This window comes from Neomonachus schauinslandi, chromosome 8, assembly GCF_002201575.2.
Source record: "Neomonachus schauinslandi chromosome 8, ASM220157v2, whole genome shotgun sequence".
Classification (NCBI taxonomy): Eukaryota; Metazoa; Chordata; class Mammalia; order Carnivora; family Phocidae; genus Neomonachus; species Neomonachus schauinslandi.
Genome location: NC_058410.1, coordinates 143,346,464 through 143,365,811, shown reverse-complemented (window position 1 = coordinate 143,365,811; position 19,348 = coordinate 143,346,464). Strand labels below are relative to the sequence as shown.

The following is a 19,348-nucleotide window of genomic DNA, read 5'->3' as shown; positions in this document are numbered from 1 at the left end:
GGTGCCCACATGTCTTTGATGACATTCCCCAACATAGGGTAGCTTCATGAAAGGATATCGGATTAGCCAAAGTTTATTAGAAAGTGGGCACCAAAAGCTTAAGGAAAGTCTAGATGACTTAGCAGAATCCCTTAGTGGAAACATCTCATTTATTGACGACTGACTACCAGTTAGCATAAGTATTTCATTTAATTTGCATAATAACCCCATGAGTTGGGTGTTATAACCCTTGCTTTACTAATGAAATTCACAGAGGTTAATTAAGTGACTTGTCCGAGGTCGCAGAAAACACTAGGAAGTGAAGGTGGGGTTCACCTCATCTCTCCAATCCCAGGAGCCTTGTTCTTTCATCCAAACCATGCCACCTTCCTTTCAGGAAAAATGTTTGTTGACTTTTTTGGTTGTATGCACAGTTCAAAGCAGAAAAACATGATGTCACCTTTTGAGATACTCATTTTATCAGTGAGAACTTGAAAATGAAGTTAAAAATTAAGCAGCAGAGTCAGACTCAGGTGTTCTGCTCTGAGGATGTAGGCCAGACCTGATGCTGTCTGACTGCCACGTGGCTCATTACTTATCCTTGTGAAACTCTGTGGAATTATTTGAAAGGGAGGAAAGGATAGAAACTTCTTCAGGGAGCCTTATAGTCTAGGGCTTAAAATACTGGTTTAATGGTGAAGGTAAGTGCTTTTCTTCTTTTTGGGTCAGAGGATAATTACTAATCAATCAGAGATCCATTAAAGGGAGGGAACAGTTTGAGGGGAAGTCAGAGGAAAACTGTTAACAGCAGCCTAAGGATTCCCGCCTGGGAATGGTTTCTGTTTCCAAAATGAAGAAGAGACTTTCTAAAGCATGCAATCGATTCAATCGATTCAATTGAACAAGGCTTGAAAGGCCACCAGGGGCCAATGGACACTGGGCAATTCTCTGAGGATTCCGTATTAGCTGTGACACCTTGATGAGTTGGATGGGTTTCACTGTGGGATAAAATACTGGATCAGAACTAACCAGGTTTGGGCTTGGGGACTGTGGCAAATGAGTCTTTTCAGATTTCTATGTATATTTGAGATTGTCTCTCAAGAAAAGGAGAATATGAAGTTGTGAATAAGATTAAAGGCAAGAACACCTGTATGCTTGTAGAGCTCACCTAGTTAGTTGCCCTCATCGGACAGCTCAGGAAAGGTGCCCAGAGAGATTATGATTATGGTGCTATGGCAGGAAGCCCTAGGCGCAAACTCAGTGAAGGTGCCTTCTCCCAGTCTGCCAGAGAAGATCCCTGGTCCAAAGCACAGTTGGGCTCGTACAGGCCTGAAAGACAAGCCTGAGGTTGTCTCTTGGAAGAAAGGAGCACAGGCACTCCTGCGGATATCCTGGTGAGCTGAGCTGTGAGTCCCCCAAGGCAGTGACCCAACTGCCCCTGATTTGGGCCTTACCCTGCTTTCTAGGATCACCCACTATTGGTGCTTGATACACTTTTTCTTTTTCTTTTTTCATGATTAAATCCATAAGTGAATTGACAGCATGACTTAAAGGACCTATTGGAATAACAAGTTTTATTTCAGCACGGTAGGCAGAAATAAAGGTAGAATCTTTCAGAAAGGTAGGCAGGTGATAAAAAGGGGCCTCAGTTTTACTAACATTGAAAACATTGCTTCTTCGCATGTTCTCTGATGTCTGTAGCAAGATGCATCCCTTCTTCCCCCATCTCGTGGATTCTAGTTCAGAAGAACCTTCTTTTAAAAGGACATGTTTAAAACCAATTTAACAATCAATCAAAAGCACTTCCAGAGAAATGTATTTTATCTGCTCTAAATCTGTACTTATTAACCTGAGAGGGCCCGAGTGCCAATCTTGTGAGTGTTGATTATTAGTAACAGTTTACAATGCATACTTTACATTTAGAAGACATGCCTCAAACCATTTTTTTTCCACTCACAACTGTCCCGTGAAGTAATATCATCCCCATATTACCTCTTTTTTTTTTTTCTATTTCCTGTTCAATTAAAGCTCTGGTAGCTTATGAAAAATGCACAATCTGGTTTACCCAGATTGTAAATGGCACAGAAGAGCTTGGTCCCTGGATACCCTTTGAACTACAGGTTCATACTCTTCAACCACATGTAACATTTACTCTGAGTAAACTGGGGGACTCGACTAACAGAGATGATGCAAGACAGGCTGAGGATTAGGGAAATCTAAGAGCAATAAAAAGACTACTCTAACAAAATAGTGGGCTCCAGACTGAAACAAATAGGAAAAAAGACTGCTCTTTTGCTTCTGCATAAACTATATTGTTGACATTATTAATTTATATCAACTACAACTCTATACTGTATCATCAAATTATTTTTAAAAGGAAGAACTTTCGTTTACTGTCTATTCAATTTTTCTATATTTACTTAGAGCTTTGGTGCTAGGACTCACTAGTTTTTAGAAGTGTCACTCCTGAATGGGAAGGTCCTTAACTGTTTACAACTGGACTAAGACTCAACCCACTGTCTCTGAGTTCATATCAGTCATGATAAGGCTCAGACCCCAGCACTTCATATGCTTCTGTGATTATTTTGGGAAAGTAGTTTTCATTATTACATCACTGAGAGACCCTAGTGTAGAGTAGTTTGGGATGTCTGCCCAATTTCTCTCTTTGTCCCATGCAAAGGAAATAGGAAATTAATAAGTGAAATCAGCTATTGAGACAAAATTCAAAACAGTATGTGAAATCATGAAAACTAAGGTAGGGATGGCAACAAGTGGAAGGAGGACAGCTGAAGTGACAGGTCTGTGATACAATTCCACTAGCAAACAAACAAACAAACAAAAAGCAAGAAAAACTAGTCATATTTCCTCTCTTCAATATTCAAAGCTCCACTTGAAAGTATTTTCATCATCAAATTTCCTTCTGGAATAAATGTTTAAAACCATTTAAAGCCATATGAATTCTTCTGTAGAATACCTCAAAATGAAGCTACCCTATTGTGTTCTAAGCTGAGCTTAAAACAGGAACATAAAGGGAAAGTGTATTTACAGATAGGATAAGTAACAGTCTGGCCATCCGGAGAGCTGGTGCTGGCTCTGTAAACCATGTGACTGGGAGTCAACCTCTCAGACGTCCTGCACACCGATTTTCTCACCAGCAAAATGAACAGTTGGGCCAGAGGATCTCTGGAGTGTCTTTCAGCTCTAGAGTTCAAGACTGATTGGTGAGGTTGGTGGGAAAGCTTTCAGGGGAGTATGGACACTACTAATCACATGTACAGCAAGGAAGTTCCCTTTAGGCAAGTCTTGGGAATTTACCCAACAAGGTAAATCAGCCAGAGAGTGGTCCAAACTCCAGGTAAACGAGGTGTCCTTTCCATTGTGCTTCAGCTAGGATCTGAGTGAAAAGCACTGAACTGGGCTTCTGACACCATCCAGATGTTAGCAAGACTTGAAGGCCTTCCACAGCAGGACAAAAGCCAACATGTTTCCTGGTGCTGACCTTGTCTGGTTTAGGCACTGGGCATCTATTTAGGTCAGGGTAAACAAATGAGAAAATTTCAAAACTTCGAGGGGGAGATCTTATTCTTAGAATTCTAGAAACTTTGGCAAGCAGAAGGCTATCCTGTCTATGCTAACGAAGCCTAATTACCATTTTTTCAATTAGATTCCTCCGGGTATAAAATGAGTATCTGTGATTTGGGGGAAAAAAAAAATCACTAGGTGGATCTGGAAAATCGTAAAGAATAATGTGAGCACCGTGTTCTATAACCCAGAATTGGCCCCGGCTGGTACTTGTGTGAATCTTTTTCTTTTTCTGCGCATGTGCAGGAATCAACACGGGCACGGCCACTGCTCTGTACTCGAGAGTACCTGCATTTCCCTCACAGTCGTCAACATCTTGGGGATGTTATTTTAAGAAAGTCCATCATAAGAATCTATTAAAGTTGACTCACTAAAAACCTTTTGGTTAGGTTAATTTGTCTCCAATATTATGCTGTAATAACTAATCCTGCAAAGAATTTTTTGGACAAAACTCTTCATCTTACCGTTCCTTATGAGCCTCTGTCCTAAAGTCATGGAATATGAACGTCCCTAAAGGTGCAGATAATTCTTGTTAAGTTGATGTGCAGAAAGAAGGCAAAATTCTGGGTGATGAAATATAAGCATGATACATGTATTTATAAAGTCATGGAGGCTTCAGTTTAGGGACAGCTGCAAAACTGACAGTATTCTGAGGATACGGATTGTTCCTAAAAGAAATAAGTGTATGTATCCACAAAGAGAGTTCGGCCGGTATACAAATATCAAGCTAAACATGTCCACTTGGGGATCATGAATTCGCTTTTCCTGTCAAAAGAACTGGGTTTATTTGTAATTGTAGTAGAAAGTCCCACTCTGTGATTTTACAGATGCTCTGAAGAACTTTTCAGTCCAATAAAGTGTCCAATTTGTGTGTAGCCAAGACAGCAGGAAACATTTCTGAGCCTCAAATGAGTATACCTAAGTGTTACGCAATGTCATCCTTCTTGTTCAGAGAAGACCCAATGTGGCATTGTTCTGGTTGTCCAGAAGGAACAGAAACACGGCCATAAGGAAAGCAAGGGTGTTCTGGAACTTTCTTGTCAGCTCCTGAGCTTATTTAACTTTCCTGTCCTCTGATCCACCCGCAGCCACGGTACTCCTCGCCTCGGCACAGTTCTCTGTGGTTTGCAAGTTTCTCATTCAATTCTTTTTTTTTTAAAGATTTTATTTATTTATTTGAGACAGAGAGAATGAGAGAGAGAGAGCACATGAGAGGGGGGAGGGTCAGAGGGAGACGCAGACTCCCCGCCGAGCAGGGAGCCCGATGCGGGACTCGATCCCGGGACTCCAGGATCATGACCTGAGCCGAAGGCAGTCGCTTAACCGACTGAGCCACCCAGGCGCCCTTTTCTTTCTTTTTTTTTTCAATTCTTGGGGCAGCACTCAGAAAGAGGCTGATTCTTACTGAACAGATGAGCGAAGGGATAGTTGCAGAATTTAAACAACCAGTTCTAAGTCACATAGCCCGATTTTCTTATAAAAACCGAGTCCTCCGTTAGCTTAACAAGAGTGTACTGCAAAATGTAAATCGCATAGCTGTGTTGGATCAAAACTTTGATGCTCAGAGAAGGCCACATTCACATGAAAAGTTATTTGTGTGTCTTGTTTTGGACTGTTGTTCATCCCATAGATAAAACCCAGTCGTGGTGAAAGAGATTCAGGGCAGAGGGAAAGTTCACACGCTGTGCCACTATTTCCCAAAGAAGCCAAATGGACAAGAAGTCTTCCACCAGGAAAGGTAAACCCTCCCCTCCGGTTTGCAGGCACTTCATGGAAGAGTGGGCACTCATCTCCAGCGCTGTTCTTTTCCTTGCTTTCTCCTCTGAATTTTTTTTTTTAATCATGTCACCCGTTATAAAGACTCAAAGACTCAATAGAACATTGTACTAGCTCCAGCCCCTCATTCTGTTACCTGTTGTTTTTTTGTTTAGGGAGCCCCACTGAGTTACTTATCAGAAATCAAGCCAAATGACCAATAAATACTGGGACATAAGGAATGGAATAAATCTTGAAAAAGTCATTTTAAACAACCTATGTATGAATTCTTCTATAGTGTTATTGCCAAGTGGCTGGCTATTTCCCAGAGCTTGGAATCCTCCAGTAGCATAGGAATAACTCTTTTGCAGGCAAATAATCCTATCACTGAGCCTATTTGGCCATTAAAAATGATTTCTTTCATTATATTTTTATCTGCTTGTTCACAGGTCCTCTCTTTATTTCTCCTTAGTTCTAGTTCTCCAAATTCACAGAAAAAAAATCGAATCCATCATTCACTTGGGAACCCTTGCAATATTGGTCCATTGTTCCACTTTGTGGGGACTTTTCAAAAAATGTGTTCTTCTTGGAGACACCTGAGTGGCTCAGTTGGTTAGGCGGCTGACTCTTGATTTCAGCTCAGGGTCCTGAGATCGAGCCCCGTGTCGGGCTCCACGCTCAGCAGGGAGTCTGCTTGAGTCTTCTCTCTCTCCTTCTCCCTCTGCCCTTTCTCTCTCAAATAAATAAATAAATCTTTAGAGAAAATGTGTTGTTCTTTTAACATATGGAATAATTGTCCAGCACTGTATCTCACCTGCAAACTCAGTAAAGATGGTTCTCCGCATTAGTTTTTTAAGAGCTGAATGCATATGCAGTCAGGTCTAGTGACACCCAACAAAAATGTTTCCAAGTGAACATCAAACCAAGGAATCAGTGGAGGTGCTCATTTACACACACTCTCTCAAATATTTCAAAGAGAATCCTTGGAGGTTTGGTTAGCTTCCTGCAACAGCAGTTCTCTAAGTATAAACTTCCAAGCTTTATGGTGAATGAATATGCAGAACAGACAGGACTTCTGACTTGCAGCTGGGTGACTTGGGTTTTATCACCGGCTCTGCCACCGTCTCCCCCATTCAGTTTATTTTGGGACAATGTGATCTAAATGCCTTCACTTAGGTTTTCCTGTAGTTACTATCTGCTTCCCATACCTCTGGGAAAAAAGGCCATATTTGCTTTACTTGACTGTAAGATCCCAGATTGATTCTCTTCCAGCGAACTAAAGAATATGGCAAAGGAACGTTGTATGTAGTCGTGGTTATTTCAGTGAAAAAAGGCCGTGGGGCTGAGTGAGGTCTCTGATGTTTTTTTCAGATTTAGCCATGGGACACGTGGAAAGATGGTGGCCTCAGTCAGGATGTTCATTGTGTGCTTCCATATTGTCCTCTAGGTCCAGATTTCTGTTCCTTACGCTATGGACTGGCTCTCATCATGCACTTCTCAAATTTCACCATGATAACCCAGCGTGTGAGTCTGAGCATTGCAATCATTGCCATGGTGAACAGCACTCAGCAGCATGGTCTGCCCAATGCCTCCACAGAAGGACCTCTTGCAGACACTCTCAACAACCCCAGCAGATCCATGAAGGAATTTAATACAGGGGTAAGTATCATGGAGAATGAGGCTCTTTGTCGAGAGGGAAAACCCAGTTTGAAAGGAAGGATCTTGATTCTGTGAAGCATAGAAGCATGAATTTTCAATGACCAACCGAAAAAAGACTGGAATTTTGTTTTTGAGAGATTTCTTACCTCTGTGATAAAAATAATCCTTCATTGAGATTGTTATGATTATAAGGCGGGGGGGGGACTATAGAAAAAATTGTGAAAACTTCCACAAAGAAACAGAATACTAGGTGTCTTCCATGAAAAACTTGGCACAGAGCACATCCTTCTGCCAGATTCTATGTAGATCTCTGCACCTTTCCTTGTCTTGGGGCCATTCTGCAACTCTGTAAGTTCTATATAACAAATAGTAATGCAAGGGATTTTTGCCATGGCTCTGCAAATGAATTTTGTCCTGTGGAAAATCAATTGATACTCTCCTCACTTGCCACTCAGTTGAATAAGCCAATTTTGCCATATATTTAAAATCTAATTCAGTATTACTTCCTACTTATGGGTCTTTGAATTCTCTTTGGACCAGTTGTAACATCTTACCAATTCCCTTATTAATCAATGAGTTAAATAAAATCTTTATCACAATATTGTATGAGAATTATGATTACACCTTATTTTTAAATTTTTTCTTTAAACTATCATTTACTGTACATTCCTAATGTCACCCTTGTATTTCATGACTTTATTACCTTGGCCCCAGCTTATTTATAATAATCTCTCTGCCTCCAGTCTTTTCTCCATAATTCATCCTACACATTCACATTCTCATGCTCAAGATTCCAGGATACCTTCAAGTTGCCAAACTTCTCTCTTGACGTGCTTGCTCCTCCAAAATCTGGCCCCACTTCTCAGCACACTCAGATCTGCTCTCAGTGGCCCAGGTTCTGAGTAAATCAGAGCCCTGGTTAGTTTCTCTTCATCTGGTATCATTTCAAATGCTACAAGTTCACTTTTGCTCTTCAATAAAAATGAATCTTCCTATTTCTCTTTGTGCAAATCATTGTCATTCTTCAAAGGATGGATCAAGTATTGCTTCCTTCCTGGGATCTTCGCAAATTGTTCTTCCCTCTTCTCAAAGTCCCTATTTTACTGATGTTTATCCTCAAACTTGAATTCTCACCTGAATCATATATCTTGCATTATTTATAATTATTATAAATGGATAAAAATAGTTCATATTATATATATATGTATGTATTTTTGCTTCTTTACTTCAGTTTATAGCATGATGCCACATATCTAGTAGGCTACCAAAAATTATTTATTGGCTTACATCATGAGAAGAATGTGATCTTATTAATATGCAATATGTGTTTTAGGAAGTCATCTCTGCCAAGGCAGACCATAATTCCTAAACTTGATTTTAAGGACTAATTTTGATGAGAGGTCAGTAAAGTTGTGTTTTTTTAATTTTTGAAATGAGAGTCAACATGTCCCCTAACTTTTCTCAGAAGCAAGTATTTAAAGGAAGCTCTTTTTCAGATGAAATATCTCTCAATGGCCTTTTTTCATTTAATATCTTCCTATCGTGTATTCATTTCTTTATCTCTTTTCTTCTTCATTTCTTTTGATTTTACTCCCCCTCTGAAAGGAGCAGATTAGGGGTATAATTGGTTGTTTGTTTGGAAGAGGTGGGATATCTGTTCTGTAAAAAATACAACTGATGAATCACTAAATTATCTCTGAAACTAACAATACACAATTTGTTAATTAAGTTGAACTTAAATAAAAAAAAATTTTAAAGAAAATAAGTAAGATCTTTTAAAAAAACGAAAAAAAATACCGAAAAGTGGATTTTTATACTAGAATCCCACCAACCCTAAGCAGCACTGGTTTTAAAGTAGATTTTCATAACAGAACTTCTTAGCAAATAATTTTCTTTCTTCCCCTCCACACCCCACCAGGCCTCTGTATATGAATGGAGCCCAGAGACTCAGGGTATCATCTTTAGCTCCATCAGCTATGGGATAATAGTGACTCTGATCCCAAGTGGATATTTAGCAGGGATATTTCGAGCAAAGCAGATGCTTGGTGCTGGTCTGCTGATCTCCTCTCTTCTCACCCTCTTTACGCCGTTGGCTGCTGACTTCGGAGTGATTTTGGTTATTGTGATTCGGACAATCCAGGGCATGGCCCAGGTATCCAGCTACTTTCTCATTCTGAGTGGGATACAGGTGCCCTAATTCTACTGGAGATCAAAGGTCTTAATGATTTTCCTTTCAGGGAATGGCATGGACAGGTCAGTTTACAATTTGGGCCAAGTGGGCTCCCCCACTTGAACGAAGCAAGCTCACCAGCATTGCGGGCTCAGGTAAGGATGTGCATATGGATGACAGCTTTGTAATCTGCTTTGCCCCCAGACGACGACGCATCTTCCCTTCTCTGCATGGGATGTTTTGGGGGGAGAGGGAGAAAGTGCTACCCAGAAATTTGACAATGTGAGACAGTTACATAACACCTGTGAGAGAAAGAAAGATACGTCAGTGCCATATATCTACTAAGGCTCAGAAGCAAGAGGCCACTGTGAGCTTGGGTAGTCAGCAAAGCATTGTCAGAAAATGTCTGTAACTTAAATCGGCATAAATGCAAAAAGATCAAGTAAACTTAGGGGCGCCTGGGTGGCTGAGATGGTTAAGCGTCTGCCTTTGGCTCAGGTTATGATCTTAGCGTCCTGGGATTGAGTCCCCTGAAGGGATCTCTGCTCAGTGGGAAGTCTTTCTCTCTGCCCCTGGCCCCTTCATGCTCACACTCTCTCTCTCAAATAAATAAAGTCTTTTAAAAAAAAGATCAAGTAAGCTTATATAATACTTACCCATGGTGTATAAACACTATTTTGGCAAAGATATACACGTGAGAATTAAGACTATCAGATTTCACAGTGGTAAGGAGAGAAATCAGGCTGGAAAGTTGAGTTTAAAGAGCCCACGTGATTTCTGAGCTCTTTGCTATTCTGAGCTAATCTTCACAGCACCTCTCTGATAATTAACAATTTTTAAACTCTCATTTTACAAAGGAGGGAATTAACATATGCAGAAATTAAGTAAATTGCCCAAATACCAATAGCCAGCCTGTGACAGAGCTGAGATCTGAGCCTAGGCAGTTTGACCCCAGAGCGCACTCTCAGTCGCCCCGCCGTCTGCCTCTCCAGGGCATGTGATCAGATCACACCAAGGACTTAAATGATTTTATCACTGCCATTTGCCCCAACTGGTAGCACTGGAAGTGTATACTTGCAGAATAGAAGTGAGGTTCCCTCAAGCCTCTCACTCCCAGCTCCAATGTACAGCTGCATCCTACAGATGCTTTTTACTCCAAAGCAACCCTCCTGCGTTCTGGCTCCTTCCATTGCAGTTGTCCTGTCTTCTCTATCTATAAATGCTCTTGATGAGGGAGCAGAAGGCTAGCGGAGGACAAAGCACAAGCTGACAGCCCACAACTCCCACTCCTGGGTGGGATATGTGTGATATTCTTCCAGGAAGCCCCCAACTATCTTAATGTTAACGCCTTGCTAGAGGAGGAAAAACAACCTTGACTTGACAATGGCAAGGTCTCTGGTATCTGGTTGGTCCTCTTTAGCATATGAAAGTCCTTTTGAAAACCTCCCTTTGCCTCACCTCCCCCAGTCCCACAGTATATAATCAGCCTCCCCTCCCAACCCCGGGGCAGCAGCTCTTCCTGCCCACGGGTCCTGTCCCCAGGCTTTAATAAACCACCATTTTGCACCAAAGACGTCTCAAGAATTCTTTGTTGGTCGTCGGCTCCAGACCTCACCCCACCAAACCTCACCTATATTCCAAAACCACATCACTCTCAGCTAGTCTTCTCTCTCCTCAGCTTTGTTCCCTGCAGACTTCTCTTCCCATCAAAGCCAAGTTACCTCCTTAAAGCACAGATAAGGCATCTTTGCTCACTTGCTTGGACTTCAATGCGTTCCTCCATGACTGCAGACAAAAATGGATCTCCTTATTGCGTGGATACAAAGATCGGCTGCTATATGGTCCCAATCTGCTTTGCCACTCAGCATCCCTCTGTAGGCAAGGCTCACGTCACACCACCTACAATCTGCACTTACCTTCTCTCTGGCTCTACTATCCTGGCCCATTTTCCTGGAAGGTCCTCTACTCCTAGCTTCTTTTACCCAAAATCCATCCATTTCACTGCTTAGCTCATGTAAACAATTTGTAAGCCTCATTGTCAACTTCAACACTCTCCTCTTGTATACATCCATAGCATACTATAGTTGATTACTGTAGCTGTATTCCACATCCTTCTTTTCCCCTGAAGTGCAGATTGGGACCCATTCAGGAGTCATAAAATTAATGTAGTGGGTCAAAACCAGTATTTAAAAACAAAATAGAATAGAATAGAAAATGTTGGAGTGCATTACACATGGTGAGTCTAAGTATTGACTCATGAAACTTTTGTTTGAGTTTTATGCATGTGTATGTTTAGTGTCGTCGTGTAAAATGCGTTTCTTATTGTGGATCTCTGTTAAATATGTTCAAATTCCAAAGTCTACACTATATTATATTTGTAATAGTGAATTTGGCTCATGCTTTTCTCTCCAGCTGGACTGAAGTCTCCTTGAGGTCAGAGACTGTATCTTATTAATCTGTGTAAGACTTTTCTTTCCTGTCCTCAACCTCATATTGCACCCTGCCAGAATGCAACTCTGATTCTAAGGAAATACTGGTGGGCTATGATTGCAGAGTTTCTATGACAAACTAAGGGATTTGTACTGGGCTCATTGGTGTTAAGGAGCTCTTGAAGTGTCAGGAGGCATACCATTCTTGTTTATCAATTCTAAGTACTTCACATGATGTTACTAGGGGAGATCTGTGAACAGGAAGAAATACTCTCCTCACTCAGTAATTCTACGTCTGCCTCCACTCTGTTGGGACAATGTCCAGGGAGGCCACTCAATCTCAGCCCTTTGCTGTCTTCATAACGTGCCTTTTTTGTCCCTCTTCTCTTCAGGGGCAGCGTTTGGGTCCTTCATCATCCTCTGCGTTGGGGGACTAATCTCACAGGCCTTGGGCTGGCCTTTTATCTTCTACATCTTTGGTGAGTCATTTTCCCCTGAATCCCAAGCCCTCTGTTTGCCAGCCGTTTGGTTGGATGCCCACATGACCTGTCACCCATTCCCATGTGAGAGAGAACGTTGAAGATTGGTAGCTCCCTCCCTCCAATCTAGGAGATGACTCTGTGTGGTGTTGACGTTTGAGGAACTGGGAATGCAGCCTTCCCCTCCCACCCCAGGCATCTTCTGTAGAATCTCCACCACCACATCTGAAATGCCAGGTCTAGTTGCCTTGTGGTTAAAATGTCAGTGTCACCAAAAGTTGGTGGAATACACGTTAAACATGCCTTCATATTTTATTGTAATTATTATTTCTGCCAAGATGCCCTTAACCTATGCTCTACCAGGCAAATCTTGCAAAGCTCATTTAAATGCACCCTTCCGGGGGCGCCTGGGTGGCTCAGTCGGTTAATTGTCTGACTCTTGTTCTTGGCTCAGACCTTGATCTCATGGTCGTGAGTTTGAGCCCCTCCCTGGGCTCCATGCTGGTTGTGGAGCCTACTTAAAAAAAAATGCATCCTTCCCTAGGGAAACTTCCGGGGCTTATCACATCAGATGCAGTCTTTTACCTTCTTCAAATGACAGATCTTAGCAATGAGACACATTTCTGTTCTATTGTTATAACCAAATGATGTCATTCAATATGGTTCTGGCTTGTATGGCTCTCTCATTAATGATGTTAATCCCAGGTCATCTTTGGTCCACACGTGTTAATCAGGTATTGTCAAGAAATATTTCTTCTGGAAATTCATAATGAACGTATTGTTTGAATACAAATAGCATTGTCTTTTGCAAATGTGCTGGAAATTTTGCTTTGCCACACTGATTTTCTGGCAGGTTGTTTCGTGTGTGTATGACTCCTATGTTCTCCAATCCTGACTACTCAGATCTTCCAAAATAAGACAGTAACGTGTGTAATAAGAAATTGCTGTTAATGACACATAACACCATAAACCACTGGAGTCCTAAGAGTAATTAACCAGCTATGCAATGGTGCATTCATGCTCAGTTCTCTCCAAAGGGCTCTGACGTTGACAAATGGCACTCTAAATTTGAGAGGTGGTATCTGGAGAGCTTTTAAAAGGAGATTTGTAGGGGCGCCTGGGTGGCTCAGTTGGTTAAGCAACTGCCTTCGGCTCAGGTCATGATCCTGGAGTCCCGGGATCGAGTCCCACATCGGGCTCCCTGCTTGGCTGGGGGTCTGCTTCTCCCTCTGACCCTCTTCCCTCTCGTGCTCTCTGTCTCTCCTTCTCTCTCTCTCAAATAAATAAATAAAATCTTAAAAAAAAAAAAAAAGGAGATTTGTAGAAGCACCTGAGTGGTGCAGTCTGTTAAGTGTCTGACTCTTGGTTTTGGCTCAGGTCATGATCTCAGGGTCCTGGGATCAAACCCCACATCGGGCTCTGTGCTTAGCAAGGAGTCCACTTGAGATTCTCTCTCCCTCTCCCTCTGCCCCTCCTGCTCGTGCTGTCTCTCTCTCTTTCTCTCTCTCTCACTCAAATAAATAAATAAATCTTTTTTAAAAAGCAGAGATTTGTAAAAGAATTGAAATAAAGAAGCAGGCCAGTTTAGTTCCTTATGGTGGAATAACCATGAATTGATAGGTGTGTTTTGAGGGGGATGTGGGCCACATCAGAGGAAACTCCCTTCTCCCAGCACAGAAATCTACCCAAAAATTAATGGGGTCCCGGCTTCCCAGGTAGCATTGGCTGTGTCTGCTGTCTCCTGTGGTTCACGGTGATTTATGATGACCCCATGCATCACCCATGCATAAGCGTCCGGGAGAAGGACTACATCGTGGCCTCACTGGCTCAACAGGTATGGTGCATCCTTCCTACCTGTGGACCATGCGGAGGCCCCTACGGCAGGGTGTGGGGCTCATGGGAGAGGCACCCGCACGCCTGTTCTAACCCCACGTTGATTAGATATTTCCTTTCAGTCCAGTTCTCCCAGACGATCTGTCCCCATAAAGGCTATGGTCAGATGCCTACCACTTTGGGCCATTTTCACGGGGTTTTTCAGCCATTTCTGGTTATGCACCATAATCATAACATACCTGCCGACGTACATCAGCTCTGTGCTCCACGTGAACATCAGAGATGTGAGTATCCTTCCGGTGCTTCTATGGAAACGATAATGGCAATAAGGAGAAATAGTTCCACGATGCCTACTGCACTCTGGCCTTGCACATAACCACTCATTTAACCTTCACAATGACCTTGAGAAAGGCATGTAATGATTCCTATTGTCCAGGCATCGACCTGGGGACATGTGAGGTCAGCTGATGTGCCTTGGATTGCACAACCACTGAGTGGCCCAGCAGCTTCAAGAGCTGAGTCCTCAACCACTGAACAACACCACCACACCAGCCGATTCTTCCGTGTCCCTTAGAGATTAATAGCACTTTTCTCCCTGAGACCAGTGTAATGCCATGTAACTGGCCCTCTTACCTGAGGCGGTGTTCTTCTTCTGTGGAAAATAAGAACTTTTAACTTCCTAAAAACCACTCAGAATATCCGGGGGTGGCTAACAGTTGTCTGTGGAACTGATAAGCATTGGGGCCATTTGCACATCTGCACTCATCGTACATGTTTCCTTCCTGCAGAGTGGGGTTCTGTCCTCCCTGCCCTTCATTGCTGCTTCGAGTTGTACGATTCTAGGAGGCCAGTTGGCAGATTTCCTCCTGTCCAGGAACCTTCTCAGATTAATAACTGTACGAAAACTCTTCTCATCCCTAGGTAAGGATAGGTGCGTGGGCTTGCTTAACTAATCCCTTTTCCCACACCTGGTCTGAGAGGGGGCCTGATGGTGTGTCTCATTGCCCAGGGCTCCTCCTTCCATCGCTATGTGCCATGGCCTTGCCCTTTGTGGCTTCTAGTTACGTGACAACCATTATTTTGCTGATACTCATTCCTGGAACCAGCAACCTGTGTGATTCGGGGTTCATCATCAACACCTTAGATGTCGCCCCCAGGTAAGACCTTTCTCCATTTGTTCCCCTCACCCGGGCCCTTTTGGAGGTGTTAGGCCTCAGCCTTTTTCTTGCAGCTCTTTCATGTTATGACATGCACAAAATGATTGTTCAATAATGACAAGTAACTAGAAACGTCAGTACGTGGCCATGACCTATTATGGCATTTTAAGGACAACAGTTCCCAATCTCGGCCAGTAATCATTTAGATGAAAAGCTTTCCAAGCCTCCCCACCAGAGACGGAACTGTATGCTCTGGGAAAGGGCCCCCACACGTGTGTTTTGGAAAAGCTTCCAGAGTGTTGATAATATCAGCTCCCACATATGTATGCACTTGCCATGAGCCAAACCCTACTTGATAGGCAGATATTAACACATCTAATCCTCACAACTGCATGAGGTAGGTCCGATTGTTATCCTCACTCTAAAGGCGAGAAGACTGAGTCACGCCAAGGTGAAGTGACAGGACTGAGGTCACACAAAGGCAGAGCCAGGCTTTGGCCCCAGACAGTTTGTTTGGAGTCTGCGGTCCTGGGCAGTGCATACACTGCCTGTCTTGCTGAGCGGCCTCGGGATGGGGGTGGCAGGTGGATCCTGGGCTCCCCAGAGACTGAAGTGGCCCCTGGTTGTTGACTTGGCAGAGAGGTGATTTCAGGGTTGGCAAACAGGCATTACCCCGAATGTCTTTAGGTAAACGAAACACTGCATTGGGCAAAATAACTTTGCTATTATAATGGAACTGCATTAAAGTTGAGTTGCTGAAAAGCCCCAGATAGCTTTCTACATAAAATCATCTGTAAAATCTTCGGCCCACAGGTATGCAAGCTTCCTCATGGGAATCTCAAGGGGATTTGGGCTCATCGCAGGAATCATCTCCTCCACGGCCACCGGATTCCTTATCAGTCAGGTTGGCCAGTTTCTTGAATGTCTGCAAGTGGCAGGTATTGTTTTAGGCCCAGGGACTCATGGCGGGGCCTCTGCTCTCCAGGATGGCGTGTTCTGACAGAGACAGCAAGCGTGGATGTCAATTCAGTCCCTTTATTCGCAGGGGACTCGAAATGACAGTCTATTAGGTCAGATTCCCCAGGGAAAGAAAAATATAAGCTGAACTTCTAAAAATGAATGGATGTTGGATGGATGAAAATGAGCAGTTCAGGTAGAGAAAAACAGCACCGATGAGCTCCTGGAGGAAGAAAAGCATGAAACGGTTTCTGGGTTAGGACCAGAGTGAATGATACATGTCAAGGAATGGTAAGAGATACAGAGGAGCAGAAGGGAAAGATTATGAAGAGTCTGTTCAGATCCATTCTAATTAGAAACAATTACAAAATGGAAGCATAAACGGTCCCAAGGCCAGTTTAAATAAAGGGAGGTGAGGTCATGGAGACAAGAGCATGGCTGTGAGCATGCGCCACGAGGCTCACTCAGTGTGAAGTGTGGGCTGGGAGGACAGAAGGAAAGCAGAGCCAGGCTGGGATGGCAGGATGACAAGAGTCAACTTACAAGAAAGTTTTATCTTTTTTTTGAGAGAGAGAACGGGGTGGCGGAGGGAGGGCAGGGGAAGAGGGAGAGGGAGAGAATCTTATGTAGGCTCAATGCCCAGCCCAGAGCCCAACACGGGGCTCCATCTCACAACCCTGAGATCACAACCTGAGCTGAAATCAAAAGTTGGACGCTTAACCAACTGAGCCACCCAGGCACCCCAACTCACAAAAAAGTTTTGTTTATTTTTAACACATCTCTATGTGATCTAGTTCCCAGGTTCATTTTCAACCAAATTGCTAGGAATCTGCTGTGATTCTAATGCCAGAAATGAACTATGACTTACCAGGCCTGGGTGAGGAGGATCATTCCAGCCAAATACGACTCATGTTATATTGAGAGGCCCATCTAAGGGGTGTTAGCACTGATGTCAACAACCAAAAACAACTAAACAGAGAGAACACAAGGATAAGAGCTTAACAGTGTCACTTTAGGCATAATTCTAAATGAGTAATGTGATATTTTTGTGAATGTTGAGATCCAGATTTCTAGAAAGACGTTAGTGTAGGTTAATTCATTTTGGTTTAAAGAAAAATCCATCTTGGGCACTTGGGTGGCTCAGTTGGTTAAGCAACTGCCTTCAGCTCAGGTCATGATTCTGGAATCCCAGGATCGAATCCCGCATCGCGGGCTTCTCCCTCTGACCCTCTCATGCTTTCTCTCTCTCTCATTCGCTCTCCAATAAATAAATAAAATCTTTAAGAAAAAAGAAAAATCCATCTCGACCCAGAACCCAATGTTCATTTTAGAGTCATTCTGTCTCCAACAATTTCATAAAACTTTCTTTGATAAGTTAAGATGTCTAGTGGCTATTGCAGATCACTCCTGCTATACTTGGAGATCAATATTGCGATACACAAAATGGAGGATTTCTAGAGCTGGTGGGGAAGGAGCCGTGAGACTGATAGTTCTGTGTTTTCTGCCTCCAGGATTCTGTGTCTGGATGGAGGAATGTCTTTTTCCTGTCCGCTGCCATCAACATGTTTGGCATGTTTTTTTACATCACATTTGGACAAGTAGAAATCCAGGACTGGGCCAAAGAGAAGACCCTCACCCGCCTCTGAGGATACTGAATTACAAACTGAAATGCAGTCTGACCGTTAACTTCTGCGACGTTTTTTACGTGTCATCATTCTTCATATTCTTGGCCATAGGCTCAGTGGTTCTCAACTCTGGCTGCGTGTTGGATTTCCTGGGGAGTCTCTAAACCACACGGATGATGGGGCCGCCCGCAGAGACTCTGAATGAACTGGTCTGAGGGAGAGCCAGGGTGCCACAGGTTGTTAGACACGCAGCAGGGTTTCTAGCATGCAGCCAGGGTCGACAGCTGCCGGACACACTGGAAACGCCAATTCCTGTTGCCTTTGAAGTTTCCTCTTTGGAAAGTACTGGATGAATAAAAATCTATGTGAAAATAATCACTGATAAGTACCTTCATGGGGGTGATTATGGACACAGAGAAGACCTGCTAGGAGCTGTAGTCATGCGTTATAGAGCTCAGCATGGAACAGAAATTTAAGGCTGTAATCCACAGAATTAACTTTTTTATTATTTGTATACATTGTGTGAAACATGGATGTTTATTTATGTGGCTAAATTCTATTAAAATTCACATGTTAAAATTAAAATAGACCATTTTCAAATTATTTAGATGAGGATTATTTCTGTCAGCTGAAACAGATATCTACTTATCCTTAGCTAGATTCCAGGGAATTAATGACCAGGAAATGACCAGGCAGAGAGTAAATGAATGAGGTTAACTAGAAATCAAGGGAGAGAAAAGACAGAATTGAAAGGCTCAAGGGGAGGCAAGATGGGCACTTTCAGAAGGTATAAGGAGATAGTTTGGACCATGTAATGAAAACTGAAGGGAGGCAACAGATGATCCAAATGAAATGATGATTTATAAGGAGGAGAATACTGAAGGTATAACAAGATGGAAGAAAACATAGAATGACTTCACATACCATAGAAGTTCCTTTTCCGGGATTGAAAAAGATCGTTTGACCTTCTTCCCATTTTCCCAGGACTCAGATAGTCATCACTGTCTCCAACAGGAATTCATTGTGGTTCCTACTTCTTAAAACACATCCTCCAGGCTGTGAGAGCTCATACACAGAGCTGACGCTGGTTTTGCCGCAACTGTTCTAGAAGAGAAATTCCTGCCATCTTTAAAAGCCCCACAGAACCACAGGGATGGAAAAGAATCTCCTAATGCATATCAACAGGTATTTTTTAGCAGGTGTTTCAAAGAAAACAGATGGCCAGGCTCTGAGGATGATGTTAAGATGAGAACACTCTGGCTCTGTCCTCTGGGTATTTACAATATAGAGAAGAAGGGGAGTTTGTAGAAAACGAAAAGAAGAGAAAAAGAGAAGAGTCGTAAAATGGATGGGCAAATTAAATACAGGAAAAAAAGAATAAAAAATGGCAGACAACCCAACAGAAACATGGGCCAGTGTCTCGAAAAGAGACTTCATGAAAGAGAAATTCTAAGTGACCTAAAGATATAAAAGGTGGTCAACTTCACTAGACATTAGAGAAATGAAAATCGAAACCACCGCGAGATAGCACCACGCACTTCAACAGAATGGACAGAGAAAGTGAGAGAAGACGGAAACAAAGATTGGCAAGGGTGTGGAGCAACTTATACTCTCACCCACTGCTCATGAGTGCCAGTTAGAACCTCTGGAAGCTGCTTGGCAACGTCCCCTAAAGCCAAATGTAGGCATTCCAGTGACAGACACTTCACTTAGAAACGTCCCT

The 19,348-nt window shown here is 42.8% G+C and overlaps 1 protein-coding gene across 1 annotated transcript; it reads left to right on the top strand.

The window, feature by feature from the left end:
* The first annotated feature begins 541 nt into the window (after positions 1-541).
* On the top strand, positions 542-18,189 carry LOC110586722 (sodium-dependent phosphate transport protein 3). Its single transcript, XM_021697016.1, has 12 exons — positions 542-680; positions 5,192-5,299; positions 6,764-6,975; positions 8,894-9,127; positions 9,213-9,300; positions 11,967-12,053; positions 13,769-13,887; positions 14,009-14,170; positions 14,675-14,807; positions 14,896-15,043; positions 15,857-15,947; positions 17,512-18,189. The coding sequence occupies exons 2-12, from the start codon at positions 5,272-5,274 to the stop codon at positions 17,644-17,646; spliced, it is 1,437 nt and encodes a 478-aa protein (XP_021552691.1). The 5' UTR covers positions 542-680; positions 5,192-5,271; the 3' UTR covers positions 17,647-18,189.
* The last annotated feature ends 1,159 nt before the right edge of the window (positions 18,190-19,348 follow it).